The sequence below is a fragment of the Pseudophryne corroboree genome, chromosome 9 (assembly GCF_028390025.1).
Source record: "Pseudophryne corroboree isolate aPseCor3 chromosome 9, aPseCor3.hap2, whole genome shotgun sequence".
Taxonomy (NCBI): Eukaryota; Metazoa; Chordata; class Amphibia; order Anura; family Myobatrachidae; genus Pseudophryne; species Pseudophryne corroboree.
The window spans coordinates 4,257,314-4,285,254 of NC_086452.1; the positions used below are offsets into that span (position 1 = coordinate 4,257,314).

A 27,941-nucleotide genomic window follows, 5' to 3' on the forward strand; every position below is an offset into this window, starting at 1 on the left:
CTAAAAACAATATTCACATTTTTTCACAAGGCTATCAGCCCCCCATCCGCCGCCCTTGGATGGGGGGGACAGCCTCGGGCTTCACCCCTGGCCCTTAGGTGGCTGGAGGGGGGGACCCCTTGATTTAAGGGGTTCCCACTCCTCCAGGGTACCCCGGCCAGGGGTGACTAGTTGGATATGTAATGCCAGGGCCGCAGGGACCAGTATAAAAGTGTCCCCCGGCTGTGGCATTATGTACCTGGCTAGTGGAGCCCGGTGCTGGTTTCAAAAATACGGGAGACCCCTACGCTTTTTGTCCCCCGTATTTTTGGAACCAGGACCAGGCGCAGAGCCCGGTGCTGGTTGATTCAATATGGGGGAACCCCTGTCATTTTTCCCCCCATATTTTTTCAACCAGGACCGGCTCAAAGAGCCCGAGGCTGGTTGTGCTTAGGAGGGGGGACCCCACGCAATTTTTTTCAGAATTTTTAAGACTTTAATCAACTTTTTAAGGTACACAATGAAGCCCTGCACGGATCTCACAGATCCGGCCGGGATTCCTTGTGTTTTGTCAGGCAGTGTTTTACTCATCACTCCCGTAAAACACTGCCTGATATTACGAATCACATCGACATCGGAAAAAACGATTGTGCAAAACTCGGCAGCTTAGTGAATGATCGTATCAGGATTCAAAAAGTTGCAGTAAAATGCACCCGATACCATTCGAGTTAAAAAACCCTTCAAAACGGCCAAAACACAAATCTTTGTAAATATACCCCCATGTCTGGATACAGAAGCATAGCTTGCAGATGCTTCAGGAGACCATCATTAATTCCTGCCCTGTATAAGCGGTCACTCACGGGGCATCTACTGGTTGCTCAAGGGGCATGTACTGGTCACTCACAGGGCATGTAGTGGTCACTCACGGGGCATCTACTCGTCACTCATGGGGCATCTACTGGTAGCTCACGGGGCATCTACTGGTAGCTCAGTTCACATGGTATCTACTGGTAGCTCACGGGGCATCTACTGGCCGCTCATGGGACATCTACTGGTCACTCATGGGCATCTACAGGTTACCCACAGGGCATCTACTGGTAGCTCACGGGGCATCTACTGGTAGCTCAGCTCACAGGGTATCTATTGGTAGCTCACGGGGCATCTACTGATAGCTCAGCTCACAGGGTATCTTCTGGTAGCTCACGGGGCATCTACTGGTAGCTCACGGGGCATCTACTAGTAGTTCAGCTCACAGGGTATCTACTGGTAACATAGAAACATAGAAACATAGAATTTGACGGCAGATAAGAACCACTTGGCCCATCTAGTCTGTCCCTTTTTTTTTTTTATCCTTTAGGCAATCTCAACTCTTTTTGAACCTTAATTCTTTGTAAGGATATTCATATGCCTATCCCAAGCATGTTTAAATTGCTCTACAATCTTAGCCTCTACCACCTCTGATGGGAGGCTATTCCACTTATCCACTACCCTTTCTGTGAAGTAATTTTTCCTTAAATTTCCCCTGAACCTCCCCCCCTCCAGTCTCAGTGTATGTCCTCGAGTTCTAATACTTCTCTTCCTTTGAAGAATGTTTCCCTCCTGAACTTTGTTAAGACCCTTTATATATTTGAAAGTTTCTATCATGTCTCCCCTTTCCCTTCTCTCCTCCAAACTATACATGTTAAGATCTTTCAGTCTTTCCGGGTAAGTTTTGTGATGTAGGCCATGCACCATTTTAGTTGCCCTTCTTTGTACACTCTCTAATGTATTTATATCCTTCTGGAGATAGGGTCTCCAGAACTGGACACAGTATTCCAGATGCGGACGCACCAATGACCTATACAGTGGCATTGGGGGTCATTCCGAGTTGTTCGCTCGCAAGCTGCTTTTAGCAGCTTTGCACACGCTAAGCCGCCGCCTACTGGGAGTGAATCTTAGCTTATCAAAATTGCGAACGAAAGATTAGCAGAATTGCGAATAGACACTTCTTAGCAGTTTCTGAGTAGCTCCAGACTTACTCGGAATCTGCGATCAGTTCAGTCAGTTTCGTTCCTGGTTTGACGTCACAAACACACCCAGCGTTCGCCCAGACACTCCTCCGTTTCTCCAGCCACTCCCGCGTTTTTCCCAGAAACGGTAGCGTTTTTTCACACACACCCATAAAACGGCCAGTTTCCGCCCAGAAACACCCACTTCCTGTCAATCACATTATGATCACCAGAACGAAGAAAAAACCTCGTAATGCCGTGAGTAAAAAACCTAACTGCATAGCAAATTTACTTGGCGCAGTCGCACTGCGGACATTGTGCATGCGCATTAGCGACTAATCGCTCCGTTGCGAGAAACAAATACCGAGCGAACAACTCGGAATGACCCCCTTTATCACTTCTTTTTTCCTGCTACTGATTCCTCTCCCTATGCAACCAAGCATCTGACTTGCCTTCCTCATTGCTTTGTTGCATTGCTTTCCTGCCTTCAAGTCACTTGAAATAGTGACTCCTAAATCCCTTTCCTCCTCAGTAGTTTCCATTATAGTACCCTTGATACTATATTTAGCCTTTGGGTTTTTGAGACCCAAGTGCATGATTTTGCATGCCACGTTCTTGACCATTTCTCAAGCCTACCTAGGTCATCAATCATTTGTTTTACACCTCCCGGTGTGTCTACCCTGTTGCATATCTTTGTATCATCTGCAAAAAGGCATACCTTCCCTTCAATACCATCTGCAATGTCACCAACAAAGATATTAAAGAGAACTGGACCAAGTACAGATCCCTGGGGTACTCCACTGGTAACATTTCCCTCCATAGATTGCACTCCATTTACTACAACTGTCTGTTTCCTATCCCGCAACCAGGTTCTTATCCATTTAACCGTTTTATAATCCACCCCCACGCTTTCAAGTTTATTTAGCAGTCTGCGATGTGGGACAGTGTCAAATGCCTTACTAAAGTCTAGTTATGCTACATCTACAGCTCCCCCTTGATCTATTATTTTTGTCACAGAGTCAAAAAAGTCAATAAGATTTGTTTGGCATGATCTCCCACCAGTAAATCCATGCTGTTTTGGATCCTGTAAATTGTTTGATTTAAGATATTCCACAACTCTTTCTTTTAATAGTTTTTCCATTACTTTCCCTACTACTGATGTAAGGCTTACTGGTCTGTAGTTACTTGCTTCTTCCTTGCTTCCGCTTTTGTGCAGTGGAACTACATTTGCTCTTTTCCAGTCCTCTGGAATAGCACCTGTATTTAGTGACTGGTTAAATAATTCTGTTAAAGGTGTAACCAGCACATCTTTTAGCTCTTTCAGTATCCTTGGGTGTATCCCATCTGGTCCCATTGATTTATCCACTTTTAGTTTTGAAAGTTCTGTTAGGACCTTCTCCTCTGTAAATGTACTTTCATCTGCCTTATTTTTATGAATGTCCTTGCAACTTAACTGTGGCCCCATCCCTTCTTCTGTAGTAAATACTGAGCAAAAATAATTATTTAGGTGATCTGCTATTGCCTTGTCTCCCTCCACCAAATGCCCACTCTCTGTCTTAAGTCTTATTATTCCTTCATTTGATTTTCTCCTTTCGCTTATATACTTTAAAAAAAGTTTTGCCTCCTTTATCTGCTGACTGGGCCATTTTCTCCTCAGCTTCTACCTTTGCACGTCTGATCACTTTCTTAGATTCCTTCCGTCTGTCCAGATACACCTCTTTGTCGTTATTATTTTGAGTCTGTTTGTATTTCCTAAAAGCCATCTTTTTTGCTTTCACACTAGTTGCTACTTCTTTTGTGAACCACACTGGCTTCCTTTTCCTGGTGCTTTTCCTAACCCTTTTGATACAAAGGTCTGTTGCACTTAGTATTGCACTTTTCAGTTTTTCCCACCTCTCCTGCACTCCTTCCAAGTTCCTCCAGTCCGCCAATGAATCACTTAAACATCTCCCCATTTTTGCAAAGTCAGCATTTCTAAAATCCAACACCTTTGTTTTTGTGTGACAGGAGTTGGATCCTGTCTTTATACTAAACCATACTGCTTGATGATCACTGGATCCCAGGTGCTCACCCACATATATCTGATATTCTGTCACCATTTGTAAGAATTAAATCTAATATTGAGTCTAGCTCACGGGGCATCTACTGATAGCTCAGCTCACAGGGTATCTTCTGGTAGCTTACGGGGCATCTACTGGTAGCTCACGGGGCATCTACTGGTAGTTCAGCTCACAGGGTATCTTCTGGTAGCTCACGGGGCATCTACTGGTAGCTCAGCTCACAGGGTATCTATTGGTAGTTCACGGGGCATCTACGGGTCGCTCATGGGGTAGCTAGTACTGGTCGTTCATGGCACATATACTGATAGCTCACGTGGCATCTACTGGTCGCTCACGTGGCATCTACTTGTTGCTCACGTGGCATCTACTGGTTCGCTCGTGGGGCATCTACTAGTAGCTCACGGGGCATCTAATGGTCGCTCGCGGGGCATCTACTGGTTCGCTCGTGGGGCATCTACTGGTAGCTCACGGGTTATCTAATGGTCGCTCGCGGGGCATCTACTGGTCGCTCACCAGTGAACAAAAAGTAGATCCCAGATCACAAAATTCCGTCCACCCCTGCTCTGTTGTGGCAGACATGGTGAGATAGAAAAGTGTGAGGTGGGACTCGTGCTAATTCTTGACCTCAGCACCTATAACGAAAGTGGTATGCGGTTGTAAGGTTGACCACACTTAGGTCGACAATCAATAGGTCGGCCACTATTGGTCTACATGATTCAAAGGTCAACATTGATAATAGGGTAACATGACAAAGGTCGACACAGGAAAAGGTCTACATGAGTTTTTTTTTTCACTTTATTTTTAATTTTTCCAACTTTTTCATACTTTCCATTTGGACTATGATTGGGAATAGTAACCTTGCCCGAGCGAGGGGACGCGATGCACAAATTGAGGTTTCCGCTGATTTTACGGAGTAAAGGACACCCAAAAAAGTTAAAACACTCATGTTGACCTTTTTCCTGTATCGACCTTGTGCGTGTCAACTAATAGTGGTCGATCCTGTGACTGTCGACCTTGTTAGGGCCGACCCAATGATCCACACACAACGCGAGGCATGAAATGAATATGGATGATATAATCAGACTCTCTCTCTCTTTCTCCCTCTCCCTCCTCTCACTCCCTCTCTCCCTCCCCTCACTCCCTCTCTCCATCTCCCTCCCCTCTCCCTCCTCTCACTCCCTCTCTCTCCTCTCTCCCTCTCCCTCCTCTCACTCCCTCTCCCTCTCTCCCTCTCCCTCCCTCTCTCTACCTACCCTCTCCCTCCTTTCACTCCCTCTCTCTCCTCTCTCCCTCTTCCTCCCCTCTCTCTCCCTTTCTCTCTCCCCTCTCTACCTCCTCTTTCTCTCCTTTTCTCTCTCTCCCTCCCCTCCTCTCCTCCTCTCCTTCTCCTCTCCTTCTCTTTCTCGGTCTCCCCCTCTCCCTCTCACCCCTCTTTCTCTCTCTGTCTCTCTCCCCTCTCCCCCCTCTCTCTCCCCCTCTCTGTCTCTTTCTCTGCCCTCTCTCCCTCCCTTCTCTCTACCTTTATCTCTCCCCCTCTCTCTCTCTCTCTCTATCTCTCTCTCCTCCTCTCCTTCTCTCTCTCCGTCCCCCTCTATCCTCCTCTCCCTCTCACCCCTCTGTGTCCCTCTTTCTCTCCCTGTCTCTCTCTCCCCCCTCTCGCTCCCCCTCTCTCCCCTCTCTCTCTCCCTCTCTCCTCTCTCCCCCTCTCTCTCTCTCTATCCCTCTGTCTTTCACCTTTTCTTAATCCCTCTCTCTCTATCCCTCTACCTCTCTCTCTCTCTCTCTCCCTCCCTCTCTCCCCCCTCTCACTCCCCCTCTCTCCCCTCTCTCTCTCTCTCCCTCTCTCCTCTCTCCCCCTCTCTCTCTCTCTATCCCTCTGTCCCTCACCTTTTCTTAATCCCTCTCTCTCTATCCCTCTACCTCTCTCTCTCTCTCTCTCTCTCTCTCTCCCTCTCTCTCCCTCCCTCTCTATCCCCACCCCCTCTCTCTCCCTTCCTCCCTCTCTCCCCCCTCTCTCTCTCTCCCTCTGTCCCCTACCTTTTCTCTATCCCACCTCTCTCTACCTTCCTCACTCTCTCTCTCTTCTTTCCTCCCTCTCTCTCCCTACCTCTCTCTCCCCTCTCTCCCTCTCTCTCCCCCTCTCTCTCTATCCCTCTGTCCCTCACCTTTTCTCTATCTCTCTATCCCTCTCCCTCTACCTTTCTCTCTCTCCCTTCCTCTCTCTCCCTTCCTCCCTCTCTCTCTCTCCTTTCCTCCCTCTCTCTCCCCCTCCGTCTCTCTCTCTCCCCCTCCGTCTCTCTCCATGTCCCCCCTCTCTCTCTCTCCCTTCCTCTCTCTCCCTTCCTCCCTCTCTCCCTCCCTTCCTCCCTCTCTCTCTCCTTTCCTCCCTCTCTCTCTCCTTTCCTCCCTCTCTCTCTCCTTTCCTCCCTCTCTCTCCCCCTCCGTCTCTCTCTCTCCCCCTCCGTCTCTCTCCCTACCTCTCTCTCCCCCTCTCTCTCTATCCCTCTGTCCCTCACCTTTTCTCTATCTCTCTATCCCTCTCCCTCTCTCTCTCCCTTTCTCTCTCTCCCTTCCTCCCTCTCTCTCTCCCTCCCTCCCTCTCTCTCCCCCTCCGTCTCTCTCTCTCCCCCTCCGTCTCTCTCCCTGTCCCCCCTCTCTCTCTCAGGATTAGCTGATGATTTGTTTGAGCAGCTGGAGAACCTGAGTTACTTGTACTTAGCAAACAATAAGGTAGGACCACGTCCGCTTCTGTAACCTGTCTGTATCTGCTTGTCCCTGATTGTCCCCAGACCTCCTGTCCTTACTGTGTCACACTGCGTAATACGGCTATGGTGCAGCGCAATATCACCTTTGCTGACAGAAACATTGACGCCGTCTATTATGTACAGAGTGCGCCTCACTTTGTGGAAACGCGCAAAAGATTGTGGTTCCCATTTATCAAGCTTCGGAGAGTGATACATAGCACGGTGATACAGTACCAGCCAACCAGCTCCCAACTGTCATGTTATAGGCTGTGTTTGAAAAATGACAGCTAGGAGCTGATTGGCCGGTACTTTATCACCATGCTATTTATCACTCTCCAAGGCTTGATAAATCTGGACCTTTGTTTATGAAACAGGGATAAAGGGGCAAAAGTCTTCCGGTTCTCTGTCTTGTGCGGGACTGCAGCTCATAACCCCGCAGGAGGGGTTGCTGCTAGCAACATACAGTATATATGTGTGCGTGCTGATCGTTCCCTATACACATGGTTCCCTCTCTGTACCACGGATGCACAGAAGACCCAGCAGTAACAATGAGAGGTTTAGAATGTAAGCTCTGACGAGCAGGGTCCTCTTCCCTTATGTGCTTTTACGTCTCGTACTTATCTTCTTTTCAATGTTTCCTTTGATGGCACCAAATCCCTCGTTTTTCTGCCGCCCTGATACTTATGTCAGTGCTGGTTACTGACGCAGCTATGTGTATATACCCTGTACTTATGTCAGTGCTGGTTACTGACGCAGCTATGTGTATATACCCTGTACTTATGTCAGTGCTGGTTACTGACACAGCTATGTGTATATACCCTGATACTTATGTCAGTGCTGGTTACTGACGCAGCTATGTGTATATACCCTGATACTTATGTCAGTGCTGGTTACTGACGCAGCTATGTGTATATACCCTGATACTTATGTCAGTGCTGGTTACTGACGCAGCTATGTGTATACACCCTGATACTTATGTCAGTGCTGGTTACTGACACAGCTATGTGTATATACCCTGATACTTATGTCAGTGCTGTTTACTGACGCAGCTATGTGTATATACCCTGATACTTATGTCAGTGCTGGTTACTGACGCAGCTATGTGTATATACCCTGTACTTATGTCAGTGCTGGTTACTGACGCAGCTATGTGTATATACCCTGTACTTATGTCAGTGCTGGTTACTCACACAGCTATGTGTATATTAGAGATGTGTACTTGAAATTTTTCGGGTTTTGTGTTTTGGTTTTGGGTTCGGTTCCGCGGCCGTGTTTTGGGTTCGACCGCGTTTTGGCAAAACCTCACCGAATTTGTTTTGTCGGATTCGGGTGTGTTTTGGATTTGGGTGTTTTTTTCAAAAAACCCTAAAAAACAGCTTAAATCATAGAATTTGGGGGTCATTTTGATCCCAAAGTATTATTAACCTCAAAAACCATAATTTCCACTCATTTTCAGTCTATTCTGAACACCTCACACCTCACAATATTATTTTTAGTCCTAAAATTTGCACCGAGGTCGCTGGATGACCAAGCTAAGCGACCCTAGTGGCCGACACAAACACCTGGCCCATCTAGGAGTGGCACTGCAGTGTCACGCAGGATGGCCCTTCCAAAAAACACTCCCCAAACAGCACATGACGCAAAGAAGAAAAAAAGAGGCGCAATGAGGTAGCTGTGTGAGTAAGCTAAGCGACCCTAGTGGCCGACACAAACACCTGGCCCATCTAGGAGTGGCACTGCAGTGTCACGCAGGATGGCCCTTCCAAAAAACACCCCCCAAACAGCACATGACGCAAAGAAGAAAAAAAGAGGCGCAATGAGGTAGCTGTGTGAGTAAGCTAAGCGACCCTAGTGGCCGACACAAACATCTGGCCCATCTAGGAGTGGCACTGCAGTGTCACGCAGGATGGCCCTTCCAAAAAACACTCCCCAAACAGCACATGACGCAAAGAAGAAAAAAAGAGGCGCAATGAGGTAGCTGTGTGAGTAAGCTAAGCGACCCTAGTGGCCGACACAAACACCTGGCCCATCTAGGAGTGGCACTGCAGTGTCACGCAGGATAGCCCTTCCAAAAAACACTCCCCAAACAGCACATGACGCAAAGAAGAAAAAAAGAGGCGCAATGAGGTAGCTGTGTGAGTAAGCTAAACGACCCTAGTGGCCGACACAAACACCTGGCCCATCTAGGAGTGGCACTGCAGTGTCACGCAGGATGGCCCTTCCAAAAAAACACTCCCCAAACAGCACATGACGCAAAGAAGAAAAAAAGAGGCGCAATGAGGTAGCTGTGTGAGTAAGCTAAGCGACCCTAGTGGCCGACACAAACACCTGGCCCATCTAGGAGTCGCACTGCAGTGTCACGCAGGATGGCCCTTCCAAAAAACACTCCCCAAACAGCACATGACGCAAAGAAGAAAAAAAGAGGCGCAATGAGGTAGCTGTGTGAGTAAGCTAAGCGACCCTAGTGGCCGACACAAACACCTGGCCCATCTAGGAGTGGCACTGCAGTGTCACGCAGGATGGCCCTTCCAAAAAACACTCCCCAAACAGCACATGACGCAAAGAAGAAAAAAAGAGGCGCAATGAGGTAGCTGTGTGAGTAAGCTAAGCGGCCCTAGTGGCCGACACAAACACCTGGCCCATCTAGGAGTGGCACTGCAGTGTCACGCAGGATGGCCCTTCCAAAAAACACTCCCCAAACAGCACATGACGCAAAGAAAAATGAAAGAAAAAAGAGGTGCAAGATGGAATTGTCCTTGGGCCCTCCCACTCACCCTTATGTTGTATAAACAGGACATGCACACTTTAACCAACCCATCATTTCAGTGACAGGGTCTGCCACACGACTGTGACTGAAATGACGGGTTGGTTTGGACCCCCACCGAAAAAGAAGCAATTAATCTCTCCTTGCACAAACTGGCTCTACAGAGGCAAGATGTCCACCTCATCATCATCCTCCGATATATCACCGTGTACATCCCGCTCCTCACAGATTATCAATTCGTCCCCACTGGAATCCACCATCTCAGCTCCCTGTGTACTTTGTGGAGGCAATTGCTGCTGGTCAATGTCTCCACGGAGGAATTGATTATAATTCATTTTAATGAACATCATCTTCTCCACATTTTCTGGAAGTAACCTCGTACGCCGATTGCTGACAAGGTGAGCGGCGGCACTAAACACTCTTTCGGAGTACACACTTGTGGGAGGGCAACTTAGGTAGAATAAAGCCAGTTTGTGCAAGGGCCTCCAAATTGCCTCTTTTTCCTGCCAGTATAAGTACGGACTGTCTGACGTGCCTACTTGGATGCGGTCACTCATATAATCCTCCACCATTCTTTCAATGGGGAGAGAATCATATGCAGTGACAGTAGACGACATGTCCGTAATCGTTGTCAGGTCCTTCAGTCCGGACCAGATGTCAGCATCAGCAGTCGCTCCAGACTGCCCTGCATCACCGCCAGCGGGTGGGCTCGGAATTCTGAGCCTTTTCCTCGCACCCCCAGTTGCGGGAGAATGTGAAGGAGGAGATGTTGACAGGTCGCGTTCCGCTTGACTTGACAATTTTGTCACCAGCAGTTCTTTGAACCCCAGCAGACTTGTGTCTGCCGGAAAGAGAGATCCAAGGTAGGTTTTAAATCTAGGATCGAGCACGGTGGCCAAAATGTAGTGCTCTGATTTCAACAGATTGACCACCCGTGAATCCTTGTTAAGCGAATTAAGGGCTCCATCCACAAGTCCCACATGCCTAGCGGAATCGCTCCCTTTTAGCTCCTCCTTCAATGCCTCCAGCTTCTTCTGCAAAAGCCTGATGAGGGGAATGACCTGACTCAGGCTGGCAGTGTCTGAACTGACTTCACGTGTGGCAAGTTCAAAAGGTTGCAGAACCTTGCACAACGTTGAAATCATTCTCCACTGCGCTTGAGACAGGTACATTCCACCTCCTATATCGTGCTCAATTGTATAGGCTTGAATGGCCTTTTGCTGCTCCTCCAACCTCTGAAGCATATATAGGGTTGAATTCCACCTCGTTACCACTTCTTGCTTCAGATGATGGCAGGGCAGGTTCAGGCGTTTTTGGTGGTGCTCCAGTCTTCTGTACGTGGTGCCTGTACGCCGAAAGTGTCCCGCAATTCTTCTGGCCACCAACAGCATCTCTTGCACGCCCCTGTCGTTTTTTAAAAAATTCTGCACCACCAAATTCAAGGTATGTGCAAAACATGGGACATGCTGGAATTTGCCCATATTTAATGCACACACAATATTGCTGGCGTTGTCCGATGCCACAAATCCACAGGAGAGTCCAATTGGGGTAAGCCATTCCGCGATGATCTTCCTCAGTTGCCGTTAGAGGTTTTCAGCTGTGTGCGTATTCTGGAAACCGGTGATACAAAGCGTAGCCTGCCTAGGAAAGAGTTGGCGTTTGCGAGATGCTGCTACTGGTGCCGCCGCTGCTGTTCTTGCGGCGGGAGTCCATACATCTACCCAGTGGGCTGTCACAGTCATATAGTCCTGACCCTGCCCTGCTCCACTTGTCCACATGTCCGTGGTTAAGTGGACATTGGGTACAGCTGCATTTTTTAGGACACTGGTGAGTCTTTTTCTGACGTCCGTGTACATTCTCGGTATCGCCTGCCTAGAGAAGTGGAACCTAGATGGTATTTGGTAACGGGGGCACACTACCTCAAGAAATTGTCTAGTTCCCTGTGAACTAACGGCGGATACCGGACGCACGTCTAACACCAACATAGTTGTCAAGTCCTCAGTTATCCGCTTTGCAACAGGATGACTGCTGTGATATTTCATCTTCCTCGCAAAGGACTGTTGGACAGTCAATTGCTTGGTGGAAGTAGTAAAAGTGGGCTTACGACTTCCCCTCTGGGATGACCATCGACTCCCAGCAGCAACAACAGCAGCGCCAGCAGCAGTAGGCGTTACACGCAAGGATGCATCGGAGGAATCCCAGGCAGGAGAGGACTCGTCAGAATTGCCAGTGACATGGCCTGCAGGACTATTGGCATTCCTGGGGAAGGAGGAAATTGACACTGAGGGAGTTGGTGGTGTGGTTTGCGTGAGCTTGGTTACAAGAGGAAGGGATTTACTGGTCAGTGGACTGCTTCCGCTGTCGCCCAAAGTTTTTGAACTTGTCACTGACTTATTATGAATGCGCTGCAGGTGACGTATAAGGGAGGATGTTCCGAGGTGGTTAACGTCCTTACCCCTACTTATTACAGCTTGACAAAGGCAACACACGGCTTGACAAATGTTGTCCGCATTTCTGTTGAAATACTTCCACACCGAAGAGCTGATTTTTTTGGTATTTTCACCAGGCATGTCAACGGCCATATTCCTCCCACGGACAACAGGTGTCTCCCCGGGTGCCTGACTTAAACAAACCACCTCACCATCAGAATCCTCCTTGTCAATTTCCTCCCCAGCGCCAGCAACACCCATATCCTCCTCATCCTGGTGTACTTCAACACTGACATCTTCAATCTGACTATCAGGAACTGGACTGCGGGTGCTCCTTCCAGCACTTGCAGGGGGCGTGCAAATGGTGGAAGGCGCATGCTCTTCACGTCCAGTGTTGGGAAGGTCAGGCATCGCAACCGACACAATTGGACTCTCCTTGTGGATTTGGGATTTCGAAGAACGCACAGTTCTTTGCGGTGCTTTTGCCAGCTTGAGTCTTTTCATTTTTCTAGCGAGAGGCTGAGTGCTTCCATCCTCATGTGAAGCTGAACCACTAGCCATGAACATAGGCCAGGGCCTCAGCCGTTCCTTGCCACTCCGTGTGGTAAATGGCATATTGGCAAGTTTACGCTTCTCCGACGACAATTTTATTTTAGATTTTTGAGTCCTTTTTTTACTGATATTTGGTGTTTTGGATTTTACATGCTCTGTACTATGACATTGGGCATCGGCCTTGGCAGACGACGTTGCTGGCATTTCATCGTCTCGGCCATGACTAGTGGCAGCAGCTTCAGCACGAGGTGGAAGTCGATCTTGATCTTTCCCTAATTTTGGAACCTCAACATTTTTGTTCTCCATATTTTAATAGGCACAACTAAAAGGCACCTCAGGTAAACAATGGAGATGGATGGATACTAGTATACTTATGGATGGACGAGCGACTGCCGACACAGAGGTAGCTACAGCCGTGGACTACCGTACTGTGTCTGCTGCTAATATAGACTGGATGATAATGAGATAAAATTAAAATATATATATATATATATCACACTAGTACTGCAGCTGGACAGGTATATATTATGTAATGACGGACCTGCTGGACACTGTCTGTCAGACTCAGCACTGCAGACTCCTGAAGTAAGCTACTAGTATCAAGAAGATAGAAAAAAAAAAAAAACACGGGTAGGTGGTATACAATTATGGATGGACGAGCGACTGCCGACACAGAGGTAGCTACAGCCGTGGACTACCGTACTGTGTCTGCTGCTAATATAGACTGGATGATAATGAGATAAAATTTAAATATATATATATATATCACACTAGTACTGCAGCCGGACAGGTACATATTATGTAATGACGGACCTGCTGGACACTGTCTGTCAGCACTGCAGACTCCAAAAGTAAGCTACTAGTATCAAGAAGATAGAAAAAAAAATAAACCACGGGTAGGTGGTATACAATTATGGATGGACGAGCGACTGCCGACACAGAGGTAGCTACAGCCGTGGACTACCGTACTGTGTCTGCTGCTAATATAGACTGGATGATAATGAGATAAAATTAAAATATATATATATCACACTAGTACTGCAGCCGGACAGGTATATATTATGTAATGACGGACCTGCTGGACACTGTCTGTCAGACTCAGCACTGCAGACTCCTAAAGTAAGCTACTAGTATCAAGAAGATAGAAAAAAAAAATAAACCACGGGTAGGTGGTATACAATTATGGATGGACGAGCGACTGCTGACACAGAGGTAGCTACAGCCGTGGACTACCGTACTGTGTCTGCTGCTAATATAGACTGGATGATAATGAGATAAAATTAAAATATATATATATATCACACTAGTACTGCAGCCGGACAGGTATATATTATGTAATGACGGACCTGCTGGACACTGTCTGTCAGCACTGCAGACTCCTAAAGTAAGCTACTAGTATCAAGAAGATAGAAAAAAAAAAACCACGGGTAGGTGGTATACAATTATGGAAGGACGAGCGACTGCCGACACAGAGGTAGCTACAGCCGTGGACTACCGTACTGTGTCTGCTGCTAATATAGACTGGATGATAATGAGATAAAATTAAAATATATATATATATATATCACACTAGTACTGCAGCCGGACAGGTATATATTATGTAATGACGGACCTGCTGGACACTGTCTGTCAGACTCAGCACTGCAGACTCCTAAAGTAAGCTACTAGTATCAAGAAGATAGAAAAAAAAATAAACCACGGGTAGGTGGTATACAATTATGGATGGACGAGCGACTGCCGACACAGAGGTAGCTACAGCCGTGGACTACCGTACTGTGTCTGCTGCTAATATAGACTGGATGATAATGAGATAAAATATAAATATATATATATATCACACTAGTACTGCAGCCGGACAGGTATATATTATGTAATGACGGACCTGCTGGACACTGTCTGTCAGCACTGCAGACTCCTAAAGTAAGCTACTAGTATCAAGAAGATAGAAAAAAAAATAAACCACGGGTAGGTGGTATACAATTATGGATGGACGAGCGACTGCCGACACAGAGGTAGCTACAGCCGTGGACTACCGTACTGTGTCTGCTGCTAATATAGACTGGATGATAATGAGATAAAATATAAATATATATATATATCACACTAGTACTGCAGCCGGACAGGTATATATTATGTAATGACGGACCTGCTGGACACTGTCTGTCAGCACTGCAGACTCCTAAAGTAAGCTACTAGTATCAAGAAGATAGAAAAAAAAAACCACGGGTAGGTGGTATACAATTATGGATGGACGAGCGACTGCCGACACAGAGGTAGCTACAGCCGTGGACTACCGTACTGTGTCTGCTGCTAATATAGACTGGATGATAATGAGATAAAATTAAAATATATATATATCACACTAGTACTGCAGCCGGACAGGTATATATTATGTAATGACGGACCTGCTGGACACTGTCTGTCAGACTCAGCACTGCAGACTCCTAAAGTAAGCTACTAGTATCAAGAAGATAGAAAAAAAAAAATAAACCACGGGTAGGTGGTATACAATTATGGATGGACGAGCGACTGCCGACACAGAGGTAGCTACAGCCGTGGACTACCGTACTGTGTCTGCTGCTAATATAGACTGGATGATAATGAGATAAAATTAAAATATATATATATATCACACTAGTACTGCAGCCGGACAGGTATATATTATGTAATGACGGACCTGCTGGACACTGTCTGTCAGACTCAGCACTGCAGACTCCTAAAGTAAGCTACTAGTATCAAGAAGATAGAAAAAAAAAATAAACCTCGGGTAGGTGGTATACAATTATGGATGGACGAGCGACTGCCGACACAGAGGTAGCTACAGCCGTGGACTACCGTACTGTGTCTGCTGCTAATATAGACTGGATGATAATGAGATAAAATTAAAATATATATATATATATATCACACTAGTACTGCAGCCGGACAGGTATATATTATGTAATGACGGACCTGCTGGACACTGTCTGTCAGCACTGCAGACTCCTAAAGTAAGCTACTAGTATCAAGAAGATAGAAAAAAAAATAAACCACGGGTAGGTGGTATACAATTATGGATGGACGAGCGACTGCCGACACAGAGGTAGCTACAGCCGTGGACTACCGTACTGTGTCTGCTGCTAATATAGACTGGATGATAATGAGATAAAATTAAAATATATATATATATCACACTAGTACTGCAGCCGGACAGGTATATATTATGTAATGACGGACCTGCTGGACACTGTCTGTCAGCACTGCAGACTCCTAAAGTAAGCTACTAGTATCAAGAAGATAGAAAAAAAAAAACCACGGGTAGGTGGAATACAATTATGGAAGGACGAGCGACTGCCGACACAGAGGTAGCTACAGCCGTGGACTACCGTACTGTGTCTGCTGCTAATATAGACTGGATGATAATGAGATAAAATTAAAATATATATATATATATATATCACACTAGTACTGCAGCCGGACAGGTATATATTATGTAATGACGGACCTGCTGGACACTGTCTGTCAGACTCAGCACTGCAGACTCCTAAAGTAAGCTACTAGTATCAAGAAGATAGAAAAAAAAATAAACCACGGGTAGGTGGTATACAATTATGGATGGACGAGTGACTGCCGACACAGAGGTAGCTACAGCCGTGGACTACCGTACTGTGTCTGCTGCTAATATAGACTGGATGATAATGAGATAAAATATAAATATATATATATATATCACACTAGTACTGCAGCCGGACAGGTATATATTATGTAATGACGGACCTGCTGGACACTGTCTGTCAGCACTGCAGACTCCTAAAGTAAGCTACTAGTATCAAGAAGATAGAAAAAAAAAAAAAACACGGGTAGGTGGTATACAATTATGGATGGACGAGCGACTGCCGACACAGAGGTAGCTACAGCCGTGGACTACCGTACTGTGTCTGCTGCTAATATAGACTGGATGATAATAAGATAAAATTAAAATATATATATATATCACACTAGTACTGCAGCTGGACAGGTATATATTATGTAATGACGGACCTGCTGGACACTGTCTGTCAGACTCAGCACAGCAGACTCCTAAAGTAAGCTACTAGTATCAAGAAGATAGAGAAAAAAAATAAACCACGGGTAGGTGGTATACAATTATGGATGGACGAGCGACTGCCGACACAGAGGTAGCTACAGCCGTGGACTACCGTACTGTGTCTGCTGCTAATATAGACTGGATGATAATGAGATAAAATTTAAATATATATATATATCATACTAGTACTGCAGCCGGACAGGTATATATTATGTAATGACGGACCTGCTGGACACTGTCTGTCAGACTCAGCACTGCAGACTCCTAAAGTAAGCTACTAGTATCAAGAAGATAGAAAAAAAATAAACCACGGGTAGGTGGTATACAATTATGGATGGACGAGCGACTGCCGACACAGAGGTAGCTACAGCCGTGGACTACCGTACTGTGTCTGCTGCTAATATAGACTGGATGATAATGAGATAAAATTAAAATACATATATATATCACACTAGTACTGCAGCCGGACAGGTATATATTATGTAATGACGGACCTGCTGGACACTGTCTGTCAGACTCAGCACTGCAGACTCCTAAAGTAAGCTACTAGTATCAAGAAGATAGAAAAAAAAATAAACCACGGGTAGGTGGTATACAATTATGGATGGACGAGCGACTGCCGACACAGAGGTAGCTACAGCCGTGGACTACCGTACTGTGTCTGCTGCTAATATAGACTGGATGATAATGAGATAAAATATAAATATATATATATATATATCACACTAGTACTGCAGCCGGACAGGTATATATTATGTAATGACGGACCTGCTGGACACTGTCTGTCAGCACTGCAGACTCCTAAAGTAAGCTACTAGTATCAAGAAGATAGAAAAAAAAAACCACGGTTAGGTGGTATACAATTATGGATGGACGAGCGACTGCCGACACAGAGGTAGCTACAGCCGTGGACTACCGTACTGTGTCTGCTGCTAATATAGACTGGATGATAATAAGATAAAATTAAAATATATATATATATCACACTAGTACTGCAGCTGGACAGGTATATATTATGTAATGACGGACCTGCTGGACACTGTCTGTCAGCACTGCAGACTCCTAAAGTAAGCTACTAGTATCAAGAAGATAGAAGAAAAAAAAACCACGGGTAGGTGGTATACAATTATGGATGGACGAGCGACTGCCGACACAGAGGTAGCTACAGCCGTGGACTACCGTACTGTGTCTGCTGCTAATATAGACTGGATGATAATGAGATAAAATTAAAATACATATATATATCACACTAGTACTGCAGCCGGACAGGTATATATTATGTAATGACGGACCTGTTGGACACTGTCTGTCAGACTCAGCACTGCAGACTCCTAAAGTAAGCTACTAGTATCAAGAAGATAGAAAAAAAAATAAACCACGGGTAGGTGGTATACAATTATGGATGGACGAGCGACTGCCGACACAGAGGTAGCTACAGCCGTGGACTACCGTACTGTGTCTGCTGCTAATATAGACTGGATGATAATGAGATAAAATATAAATATATATATATATCACACTAGTACTGCAGCCGGACAGGTATATATTATGTAATGACGGACCTGCTGGACACTGTCTGTTAGCACTGCAGACTCCTAAAGTAAGCTACTAGTATCAAGAAGATAGAAAAAAAAAACCACGGTTAGGTGGTATACAATTATGGATGGACGAGCGACTGCCGACACAGAGGTAGCTACAGCCGTGGACTACCGTACTGTGTCTGCTGCTAATATAGACTGGATGATAATAAGATAAAATTAAAATATATATATATATCACACTAGTACTGCAGCTGGACAGGTATATATTATGTAATGACGGACCTGCTGGACACTGTCTGTCAGACTCAGCACTGCAGACTCCTAAAGTAAGCTACTAGTATCAAGAAGATAGAAGAAAAAAAAAAACCACGGGTAGGTGGTATACAATTATGGATGGACGAGCGACTGCCGACACAGAGGTAGCTACAGCCGTGGACTACCGTACTGTGTCTGCTGCTAATATAGACTGGATGATAATGAGATAAAATTAAAATATATATATATCACACTAGTACTGCAGCCGGACAGGTATATATTATGTAATGACGGACCTGCTGGACACTGTCTGCAGAATGCGTTTATAAAAACACCACACGACGAGTGTTTAACTTTTTCAGGCAGACAATCACAATATACTGGTGGTCAGCAGACAATCACAATACTGGTGGTCAGTGGTCACTGGTCAGTCACACTGGCAGTGGCACTCTGGCAGCAAAAGTGTGCACTGTACTTAAAATATGTACTCCTGCTATAACTGCTCCCCAGTCTCCCCCACAATTAAGCTGTGTGAGCAGTGAGCACTCAGCACAGTCAGATAATGATATACAGTATATGATGCAGCACACTGGGCTGAGCACAGATATGGTATGTGTGACTGTGTCACACTGTGTATCGTTTTTTTTCAGGCAGAGAACGGATTAATTAAACTGGTGGCACTGGTCACTGGTCACACTATCAGCAGCAAGTAGTACTCCTCCTATATGCTCCCCAAAATTTGTGTCTCTCTCTAGTACTAGTCACTCTAAACGGAGAGGACGCCAGCCACGTCCTCTCCCTATCAATCTCAATGCACGTGTGAAAATGGCGGCGACGCGCGGCTCCTTATATAGAATCCGAGTCTCGCGATAGAATCCGAGCCTCGCGAGAATCCGACAGCGGGATGATGACGTTCGGGCGCGCTCGGGTTAACCGAGCAAGGCGGGAAGATCCGAGTTGCTCGGCCCCGTGTAAAAAAAACTGAAGTTCGGGCGGGTTCGGAATTCCGAGGAACCGAACCCGCTCATCTCTAGTGTATATACCCTGATACTTATGTCAGTGCTGGTTACTGACGCAGCTATGTGTATATACCCTGATACTTATGTCAGTGCTGGTTACTGACACAGCTATGTGTATATACCCTGTACTTATGTCAGTGCTGGTTACTGACACAGCTATGTGTATATACCCTGATACTTATGTCAGTGCTGGTTACTGACACAGCTATGTGTATATACCCTGATACTTATGTCAGTGCTGGTTACTGATGCAGCTGTGTGTATATACCCTGTACTTATGTCAGTGCTGGTTACTGACGCAGCTATGGTTATATACCCTGATACTTATGTCAGTGCTGGTTACTGACGCAGCTATGTGTATATACCCTGATACTTATGTCAGTGCTGGTTACTGACGCAGCTATGTGTATATACCCTGATACTTATGTCAGTGCTGGTTACTGACGCTGCTATGTGTATATACCCTGATACTTATGTCAGTGCTGGTTACTGACGCAGCTATGTGTATATACCCTGTACTTATGTCAGTGCTGGTTACTGACACAGCTATGTGTATATACCCTGTACTTATGTCAGTGCTGGTTACTGACACAGCTATGTGTATATACCCTGATACTTATGTCAGTGCTGGTTACTGACACAGCTATGTGTATATACCCTGATACTTATGTCAGTGCTGGTTACTGACGCAGCTATGTGTATATACCCTGATACTTATGTCAGTGCTGGTTACTGACGCTGCTATGTGTATATACCCTGTACTTATGTCAGTGCTGGTTACTGACGCAGCTATGTGTATATACCCTGTACTTATGTCAGTGCTGGTTACTGACGCAGCTATGTGTATATACCCTGTACTTATGTCAATGCTGGTTACTGACGCAGCTAAGTGTATATACCCTGATACTTATGTCAGTGCTGGTTACTGACGCAGCTATGTGTATATACCCTGATACTTATGTCAGTGCTGGTTACTGACGCAGCTATGTGTATATACCCTGTACTTATGTCAGTGCTGGTTACTGACGCAGCTATGTGTATATACCCTGTACTTATGTCAGTGCTGGTTACTGACGCAGCTATGTGTATATACCCTGTACTTATGTCAGTGCTGGTTACTGACGCAGCTATGTATATATACCCTGATACTAATGTCAGTGCTGGTTACTGACGCAGCTATGTGTATATACCCTGATACTTATGTCAGTGCTGGTTACTGACGCAGCTATGTGTATATACCCTGATACTTATGTCAGTGCTGATTACTGACGCAGCTATGTGTATATACCCTGATACTTATGTCAGTGCTGGTTACTGACGCAGCTATGTGTATATACCCTGATACTTATGTCAGTGCTGGTTACTGACGCAGCTATGTGTATATACCCTGATACTTATGTCAGTGCTGGTTACTGACGCAGCTATGTGTATATACCCTGATACTTATGTCAGTGCTGGTTACTGACGCAGCTATGTGTATATACTCTGATACTTATGTCAGTGCTGGTTACTGACGCAGCTATGTGTATATACCCTGATACTTATGTCAGTGCTGGTTACTGACGCAGCTATGTGTATATACCCTGATACTTATGTCAGTGCTGGTTACTGACGCAGCTATGTGTATATACCCTGATACTTATGTCAGTGCTGGTTACTGACGCAGCTATGTGTATATACCCTGATACTTATGTCAGTGCTGGTTACTGACGCAGCTATGTGTATATACCCTGATACTTATGTCAGTGCTGGTTACTGACGCAGCTATGTGTATATACCCTGATACTTATGTCAGTGCTGGTTACTGACGCAGCTATGTGTATATACCCTGATACTTATGTCAGTGCTGGTTACTGACACAGCTATGTGTATATACCCTGATACTTATGTCAGTGCTGGTTACTGACACAGCTATGTGTATATACCCTGTACTTATGTCAGTGCTGGTTACTGACACAGCTATGTGTATATACCCTGATACTTATGTCAGTGCTGGTTACTGACACAGCTATGTGTATATACCCTGATACTTATGTCAGTGCTGGTTACTGACGCAGCTATGTGTATATACCCTGATACTTATGTCAGTGCTGGTTACTGACGCAGCTATGTGTATATACCCTGATACTTATGTCAGTGCTGGTTACTGACACAGCTATGTATATATACCCTGATACTTATGTCAGTGCTGGTTACTGACGCAGCTATGTGTATATACCCTGATACTTATGTCAGTGCTGGTTACTGACGCAGCTATGTGTATATACCCTGATACTTATGTCAGTGCTGGTTACTGACACAGCTATGGTTATATACCCTGTACTTGTCCTGTATTGTTTTGAATTGTAAGTCACTGTCTTCATGTTTTGCTTGTTCCCTCTGTAATTGGGCGCTGCGGATCCCATGTGGCGCCATATAAATAAAGGATAATAATAATGAGCGTCATGGCAGTAGGTAACGCAATGCACATGTGACGTACAGTGACACAGGCGCGTACACAGGGAAGCACAATGACTAATAGAAGTAACAGTAACACACCTGAGGCACATAAGTAACAGATGGGGAAATGAGGCTGTAACATAGGGGTTGGCCACGATATCCCACCGGTCACACTGCCGACATCATTATGTAACATGTGCATTGCTTTATGTACTGTCTGCTGTACATCCGTGGGCTACAGAGGGAACTTAGTGGTGAGATTATAGATCCCATCGTTCCCATGTGCGCAGTGATGGCAGGGTACTGGGCACATTGCGGTGAGAACTCAACATATACAGTATATACAGCAGCTGATCTCCAGAGCTGGGAATAGTTCTGCTGTTCCTGCAGTAGGCTCAGTATGATTTCCCGATGGATGTCAGAGGTCAGAATACCAACATCCCCTCCACAAGAACCCTAACCCTCCCCTTCCCCTACCCTAACCCTCCCCTGACCCGCTGCCTAAACCTAATCCTCCCCTGCCCCTACCCAAGCCCTCCCTTCCCCGCTGCCTAAACCTAACCCTCCCCTGCCCCTACCCTGGCCCTCCCTTCCCCGCTGCCTAAACCTAACCCTCCCCTGCCCCTTACCCTAACCCTCCCCTGCCCCGCTGCCTAAACCTAACCCTCCCCCCTACCCTAACCCTCCCTTCCCCGCTGCCTAAACCTAACCCTCCCCTGCCCCTACCCTGGCCCTCCCTTCCCCGCTGCCTAAACCTAACCCTCCCCTGCCCCTTACCCTAACCCTCCCCTGCCCCGCTGCCTAAACCTAACCCTCCCCTGCCCCTACCCTAGCCCTCCCTTCCCCGCTGCCTAAACCTAACCCTCCCCTGCCCCTTACCCTAACCCTCCCTTCCCCGCTGCCTAAACCTAACCCTCCCCTGCCCCCTACCCTAACCCTCCCTTCCCCGCTGCCTAAACCTAACCCTCCCCTGCCCCTTACCCTAACCCTCCCCTGCCCCGCTGCCTAAACTTAACCCTCCCCTGCCCCTTACCCTAACCCTCCCCTGCCCTGCTGCCTAAACCTAACCCTCCCCTGTCCCTTACCCTAACCCTCCCCTGCCCCGCTGCCTAAACCTAACCCTCCCCTGCCCCCTACCCTAACCCTCCCTTCCCCGCTGCCTAAACCTAACCCTCCCCTGCCCCTACCCTAGCCCTCCCTTCCCCGCTGCCTAAACCTAACCCTCCCCTGCCCCTTACCCTAACCCTCCCTTCCCCGCTGCCTAAACCTAACCCTCCCCTGCCCCCTACCCTAACCCTCCCTTCCCCGCTGCCTATACCTAACCCTCCCCTGCCCCTTACCCTAACCCTCCCCTGCCCAGCTGCCTAAACCTAACCCTCCCCTGCCCCCTACCCTAACCCTCCCTTCCCCGCTGCCTAAACCTAACCCTCCCCTGCCCCTACCCTAGCCCTCCCTTCCCCGCTGCCTAAACCTAACCCTCCCCTGCCCCTTACCCTAACCCTCCCCTGCTGCCTAAACCTAACCCTCCCCTGCCCCTTACCCTAACCCTCCCTTCCCCGCTGCCTAAACCTAACCCTCCCCTGCCCCCTACCCTAACCCTCCCTTCCCCGCTGCCTAAACCTAACCCTTCCCTGCCCCGCTGCCTAAACCTAACCCCCCCTGCCCCCTACCCTAACCCTTCCTTCCCCACTGCCTAAACCTAACCCTTCCCTGCCCCTTACCCTAACCCTCCCTTCCCCGCTGCCTAACCCTAACCCTCCCCTGCCCCCTACCCTAACCCTCCCTTCCCCGCTGCCTAAACCTAACCCTCCCCTGCCCCTTACCCTAACCCTCCCCTGCCCCCTACCCTAACTCCCCCTTCCCCGCTGCCTAAACCTAACCCTCCCCTGCCCCTACCCTAACCCTCCCTTCCCCGCTGCCTAAACCTAACCCTCCTTCCCCAGTCCCTAACCTTCCCGTGACTGCACCCTAACTGTAACCCCCTTTTCCTGCCTAAACCTTTCCTCCACCCCCCCCCACTTGTGCACGGCAGGACACCAGTGCGTCCCGCTGGATGGACGTTCGGGATTCCGTCTGTCGGTATTGTGACGCAGGTATCCCAGGCTTGTGGCTCCTTCAGGATTCCGGGTCGGTATAGCTTCTACTGCCGGGATCCCGTCCATCTGGGATATAACTGCGTCCCCCTGCAGTAACTTTCCCATGGACACTGGGGGGTTTGCTCCCCGGACACCTTCTAAGGATCTGAGCTCGCTGGAGAGAGTTACTGATGATGCTTCAGTCTGGATTCTGCCTGGATACACTTACAGATTAAAGTTTATTACAGCAAAAGATGTGAAAATCTGAGCTGGCCCCGGGCTGACACTACGCCAGTACAAATGCTGGGCAGGTTTCCATAAGAACTGGCTGTTTCCTGCCTTGGCACTGTGCACTGGGTCCTGTGCAGATATACAGAGAATAGAGAAGTCAGACCTGACACCGGAGAAGTGAGACATGAATCTCACATAAATGTGACAGCCATGAAACACCAGCAGTTGTAGAATGTCTAAGCTGTGGGGTTAGTAGGAAAGAATATTATTATTATTCATACTTACATCGGCAGAGGATTGCTAAATGGAGGTGCAGAGAGCTATCATCAGCACTGGGGAGCAGAACAGTGAGATACAGAGAGCTATCACCAGCACTGGGGAGCAGAACAGTGAGATACAGAGAGCTATCACCAGCACTGGGGAGCAGAATAGTGAGATACAGAGAGCTATCACCAGCACTGGGGTGCAGAACAGTGATGTACAGAGAGCTATCACCAGCACTGGGGAGCAGAACAGTGATGTACAGAGAGCTATCACCAGCACTGGAGTGCAGAACAGTGAGATACAGAGAGCTATCACCAGCACTGGGGTGCAGAACAGTGATATACAGAGAGCTATCACCAGCACTGGGGTGCAGAACAGTGATATACAGAGAGTTATCACCAGCACTGGGGTGCAGAACAGTGAGATACAGAGAGCTATCACCAGCACTGGGGAGCAGAATAGTGAGATACAGAGAGCTATCACCAGCACTGGGGAGCAGAACAGTGAGATACAGAGAGCTATCACCAGCACTGGGGAGCAGAATAGTGAGATACAGAGAGTTATCACCAGCACTGGGGTGCAGAACAGTGATGTACAGAGAGCTATCACCAGCACTGGGGAGCAGAACAGTGATATACAGAGAGCTATCACCAGCACTGGGGAGCAGAACAGTGAGATACAGAGAGCTATCACCAGCACTGGGGTGCAGAACAGTGATATACAGAGAGCTATCACCAGCACTGGGGAGCAGAATAGTGAGATACAGAGAGCTATCACCAGCACTGGGGAGCAGAACAGTGATGTACAGAGAGCTATCACCAGCACTGGGGAGCAGAACAGTGATATACAGAGAGCTATCACCAGCACTGGGGAGCAGAACAGTGAGATACAGAGAGCTATCACCAGCACTGGGGTGCAGAACAGTGAGATACAGAGAGCTATCACCAGCACTGGGGAGCAGAATAGTGAGATACAGAGAGCTATCACCAGCACTGGGGAGCAGAACAGTGAGATACAGAGAGCTATCACCAGCACTGGGGAGCAGAATAGTGAGATACAGAGAGTTATCACCAGCACTGGAGTGCAGAACAGTGATGTACAGAGAGCTATCACCAGCACTGGGGAGCAGAACAGTGATATACAGAGAGCTATCACCAGCACTGGGGAGCAGAACATTGAGATACAGAGAGCTATCACCAGCACTGGGGAGCAGAACAGTGATATACAGAGAGCTATCACCAGCACTGGGGTGCAGAACAGTGATATACAGAGAGTTATCACCAGCACTGGGGTGCAGAACAGTGAGATACAGAGAGCTATCACCAGCACTGGGGAGCAGAATAGTGAGATACAGAGAGTTATCACCAGCACTGGGGTGCAGAACAGTGATGTACAGAGAGCTATCACCAGCACTGGGGAGCAGAACAGTGATGTACAGAGAGCTATCACCAGCACTGGAGTGCAGAACGGGGATATACAGAGAGCTATCACCAGCACTGGGGAGCAGAACAGTGAGATACAGAGAGCTATCACCAGCACTGGGGAGCAGAACAGTGAGATACAGAGAGCTATCACCAGCGCTGGGGTGCAGAACAGTGATGTACAGAGAGCTATCACCAGCACTGGGGAGCAGAACAGTGATGTACAGAGAGCTATCACCAGCACTGGAGTGCAGAACGGTGATGTACAGAGAGCTATCACCAGCACTGGGGAGCAGAACAGTGATGTACAGAGAGATATCACCAGCACTGGAATGCAGAACAGTGATATACAGAGAGCTATCACCAGCACTGGGGTGCAGAACAGTAAGATACAGAGAGCTATCACCAGCACTGGAGTGCAGAACGGTGATATACAGAGAGCTATCACCAGCACTATGGAGCAGAACAGTGAGATACAGAGAGCTATCACCAGCACTGGGGAGCAGAACAGTGAGATACAGAGAGTTATCACCAGCACTGGGGAGCAGAACAGTGAGATACAGAGAGCTATCACCAGCACTGGGTTGCAGAACAGTGAGATACAGAGAGCTATCACCAGCACTGGGTTGCAGAACAGTGAGATACAGAGAGCTATCACCAGCACTGGGGAGCAGAACAGTGATATACAGAGAGCTATCACCAGCACTGGAGAGCAGAACAGTGATGTACAGAGAGCTATCACCAGCACTGGGGTGCAGAACAGTGATGTACAGAGAGCTATCACCAGCGCTGGGGTGCAGAACAGTGATATACAGAGAGCTATCACCAGCACTGGGGAGCAGAACAGTGATATACAGAGAGCTATCACTAGCACTGGGGAACAGAACAGTGATGTACAGAGAGCTATCACTAGCACTGGGGAGCAGAACAGTGATGTACAGAGAGCTATCACTAGCACTGGGGAGCAGAACAGTGATGTACAGAGAGCTATCACCAGCACTGGGGTGCAGAACAGTGATATTCAGAGAGCTATCCCCAGCACTGGGGTGCAGAACAGTGATATACAGAGAGCTATGACCAGCACTGGGGAGCAGAATAGTGATATACAGAGAGCTATCACCAGCACTGGAGTGCAGTACAGTGATATACAGAGAGCTATCACCAGCACTGGGGAGCAGAATAGTGATATACAGAGAGCTATCACCAGCACTGGGGAGCAGAACAGTGATATATAGAGAGCTATCACCAGCACTGGGGAGTAGAACAGTGAGATACAGAGAGCTATCACCAGCACTGGAGTGCAGAACAGTGATATATAGAGAGCTATCACCAGCACTGGAGTGCAGAACAGAACAGTGAGATACAGAGAGCTATCACCAGCATTGGGGTGCAGAACAGTGAGATACAGAGAGCTATCACCAGCACTGGGGAGCAGAACAGTGAGATACAGAGAGCTATCACCAGCACTGGGGAGTAGAACATTGAGATACAGAGAGCTGTCACCAGCACTGGAGTGCAGAACAGTGATATATAGAGAGCTATCACCAGCACTGGGGAGCAGAACAGTGAGATACAGAGAGCTATCACCAGCACTGGGGTGCAGAACAGTGATGTACAGAGAGCTATCACCAGCACTGGGGAGCAGAACAGTGATATACAGAGAGCTATCACCAGCACTGGAGTGCAGAACAGTGATATATAGAGAGCTATCACCAGCACTGGGGAGCAGAACAGTGAGATACAGAGAGCTATCACCAGCACTGGGGTGCAGAACAGTGAGATACAGAGAGCTATCACCAGCACTGGGGAGCAGAACAGTGAGATACAGAGAGCTATCACCAGCACTGGGGTGCAGAACAGTGAGATACAGAGAGCTATCACCAGCACTGGGGAGCAGAACAGTGAGATACAGAGAGCTATCACCAGCACTGGGGAGCTGAACAGTGAGATACAGAGAGCTATCACCAGCACTGGGGAGCAGAACAGTGATATACAGAGAGTTATCACCAGCACTGGGGTGCAGAACAGTGATATACAGAGAGCTATCACCAGCACTGGGGAGCAGAATAGTGAGATACAGAGAGCTATCACCAGCACTGGGGTGCAGAACAGTG

General features: G+C 47.4%; 1 protein-coding gene across 2 annotated transcripts in view; it reads left to right on the forward strand.

The window, feature by feature from the left end:
* The window catches only part of PODN (podocan), a 213,581-nt gene that overhangs the window by 24,098 nt on the left and 161,542 nt on the right, over positions 1-27,941 (forward strand). For both annotated transcript variants that reach the window (XM_063938900.1, XM_063938899.1), the window contains exon 4: positions 6,693-6,757. In XM_063938900.1, the coding sequence (XP_063794970.1) occupies positions 6,693-6,757 (65 nt within the window). The remainder of the gene's footprint in view (positions 1-6,692; positions 6,758-27,941) is intronic.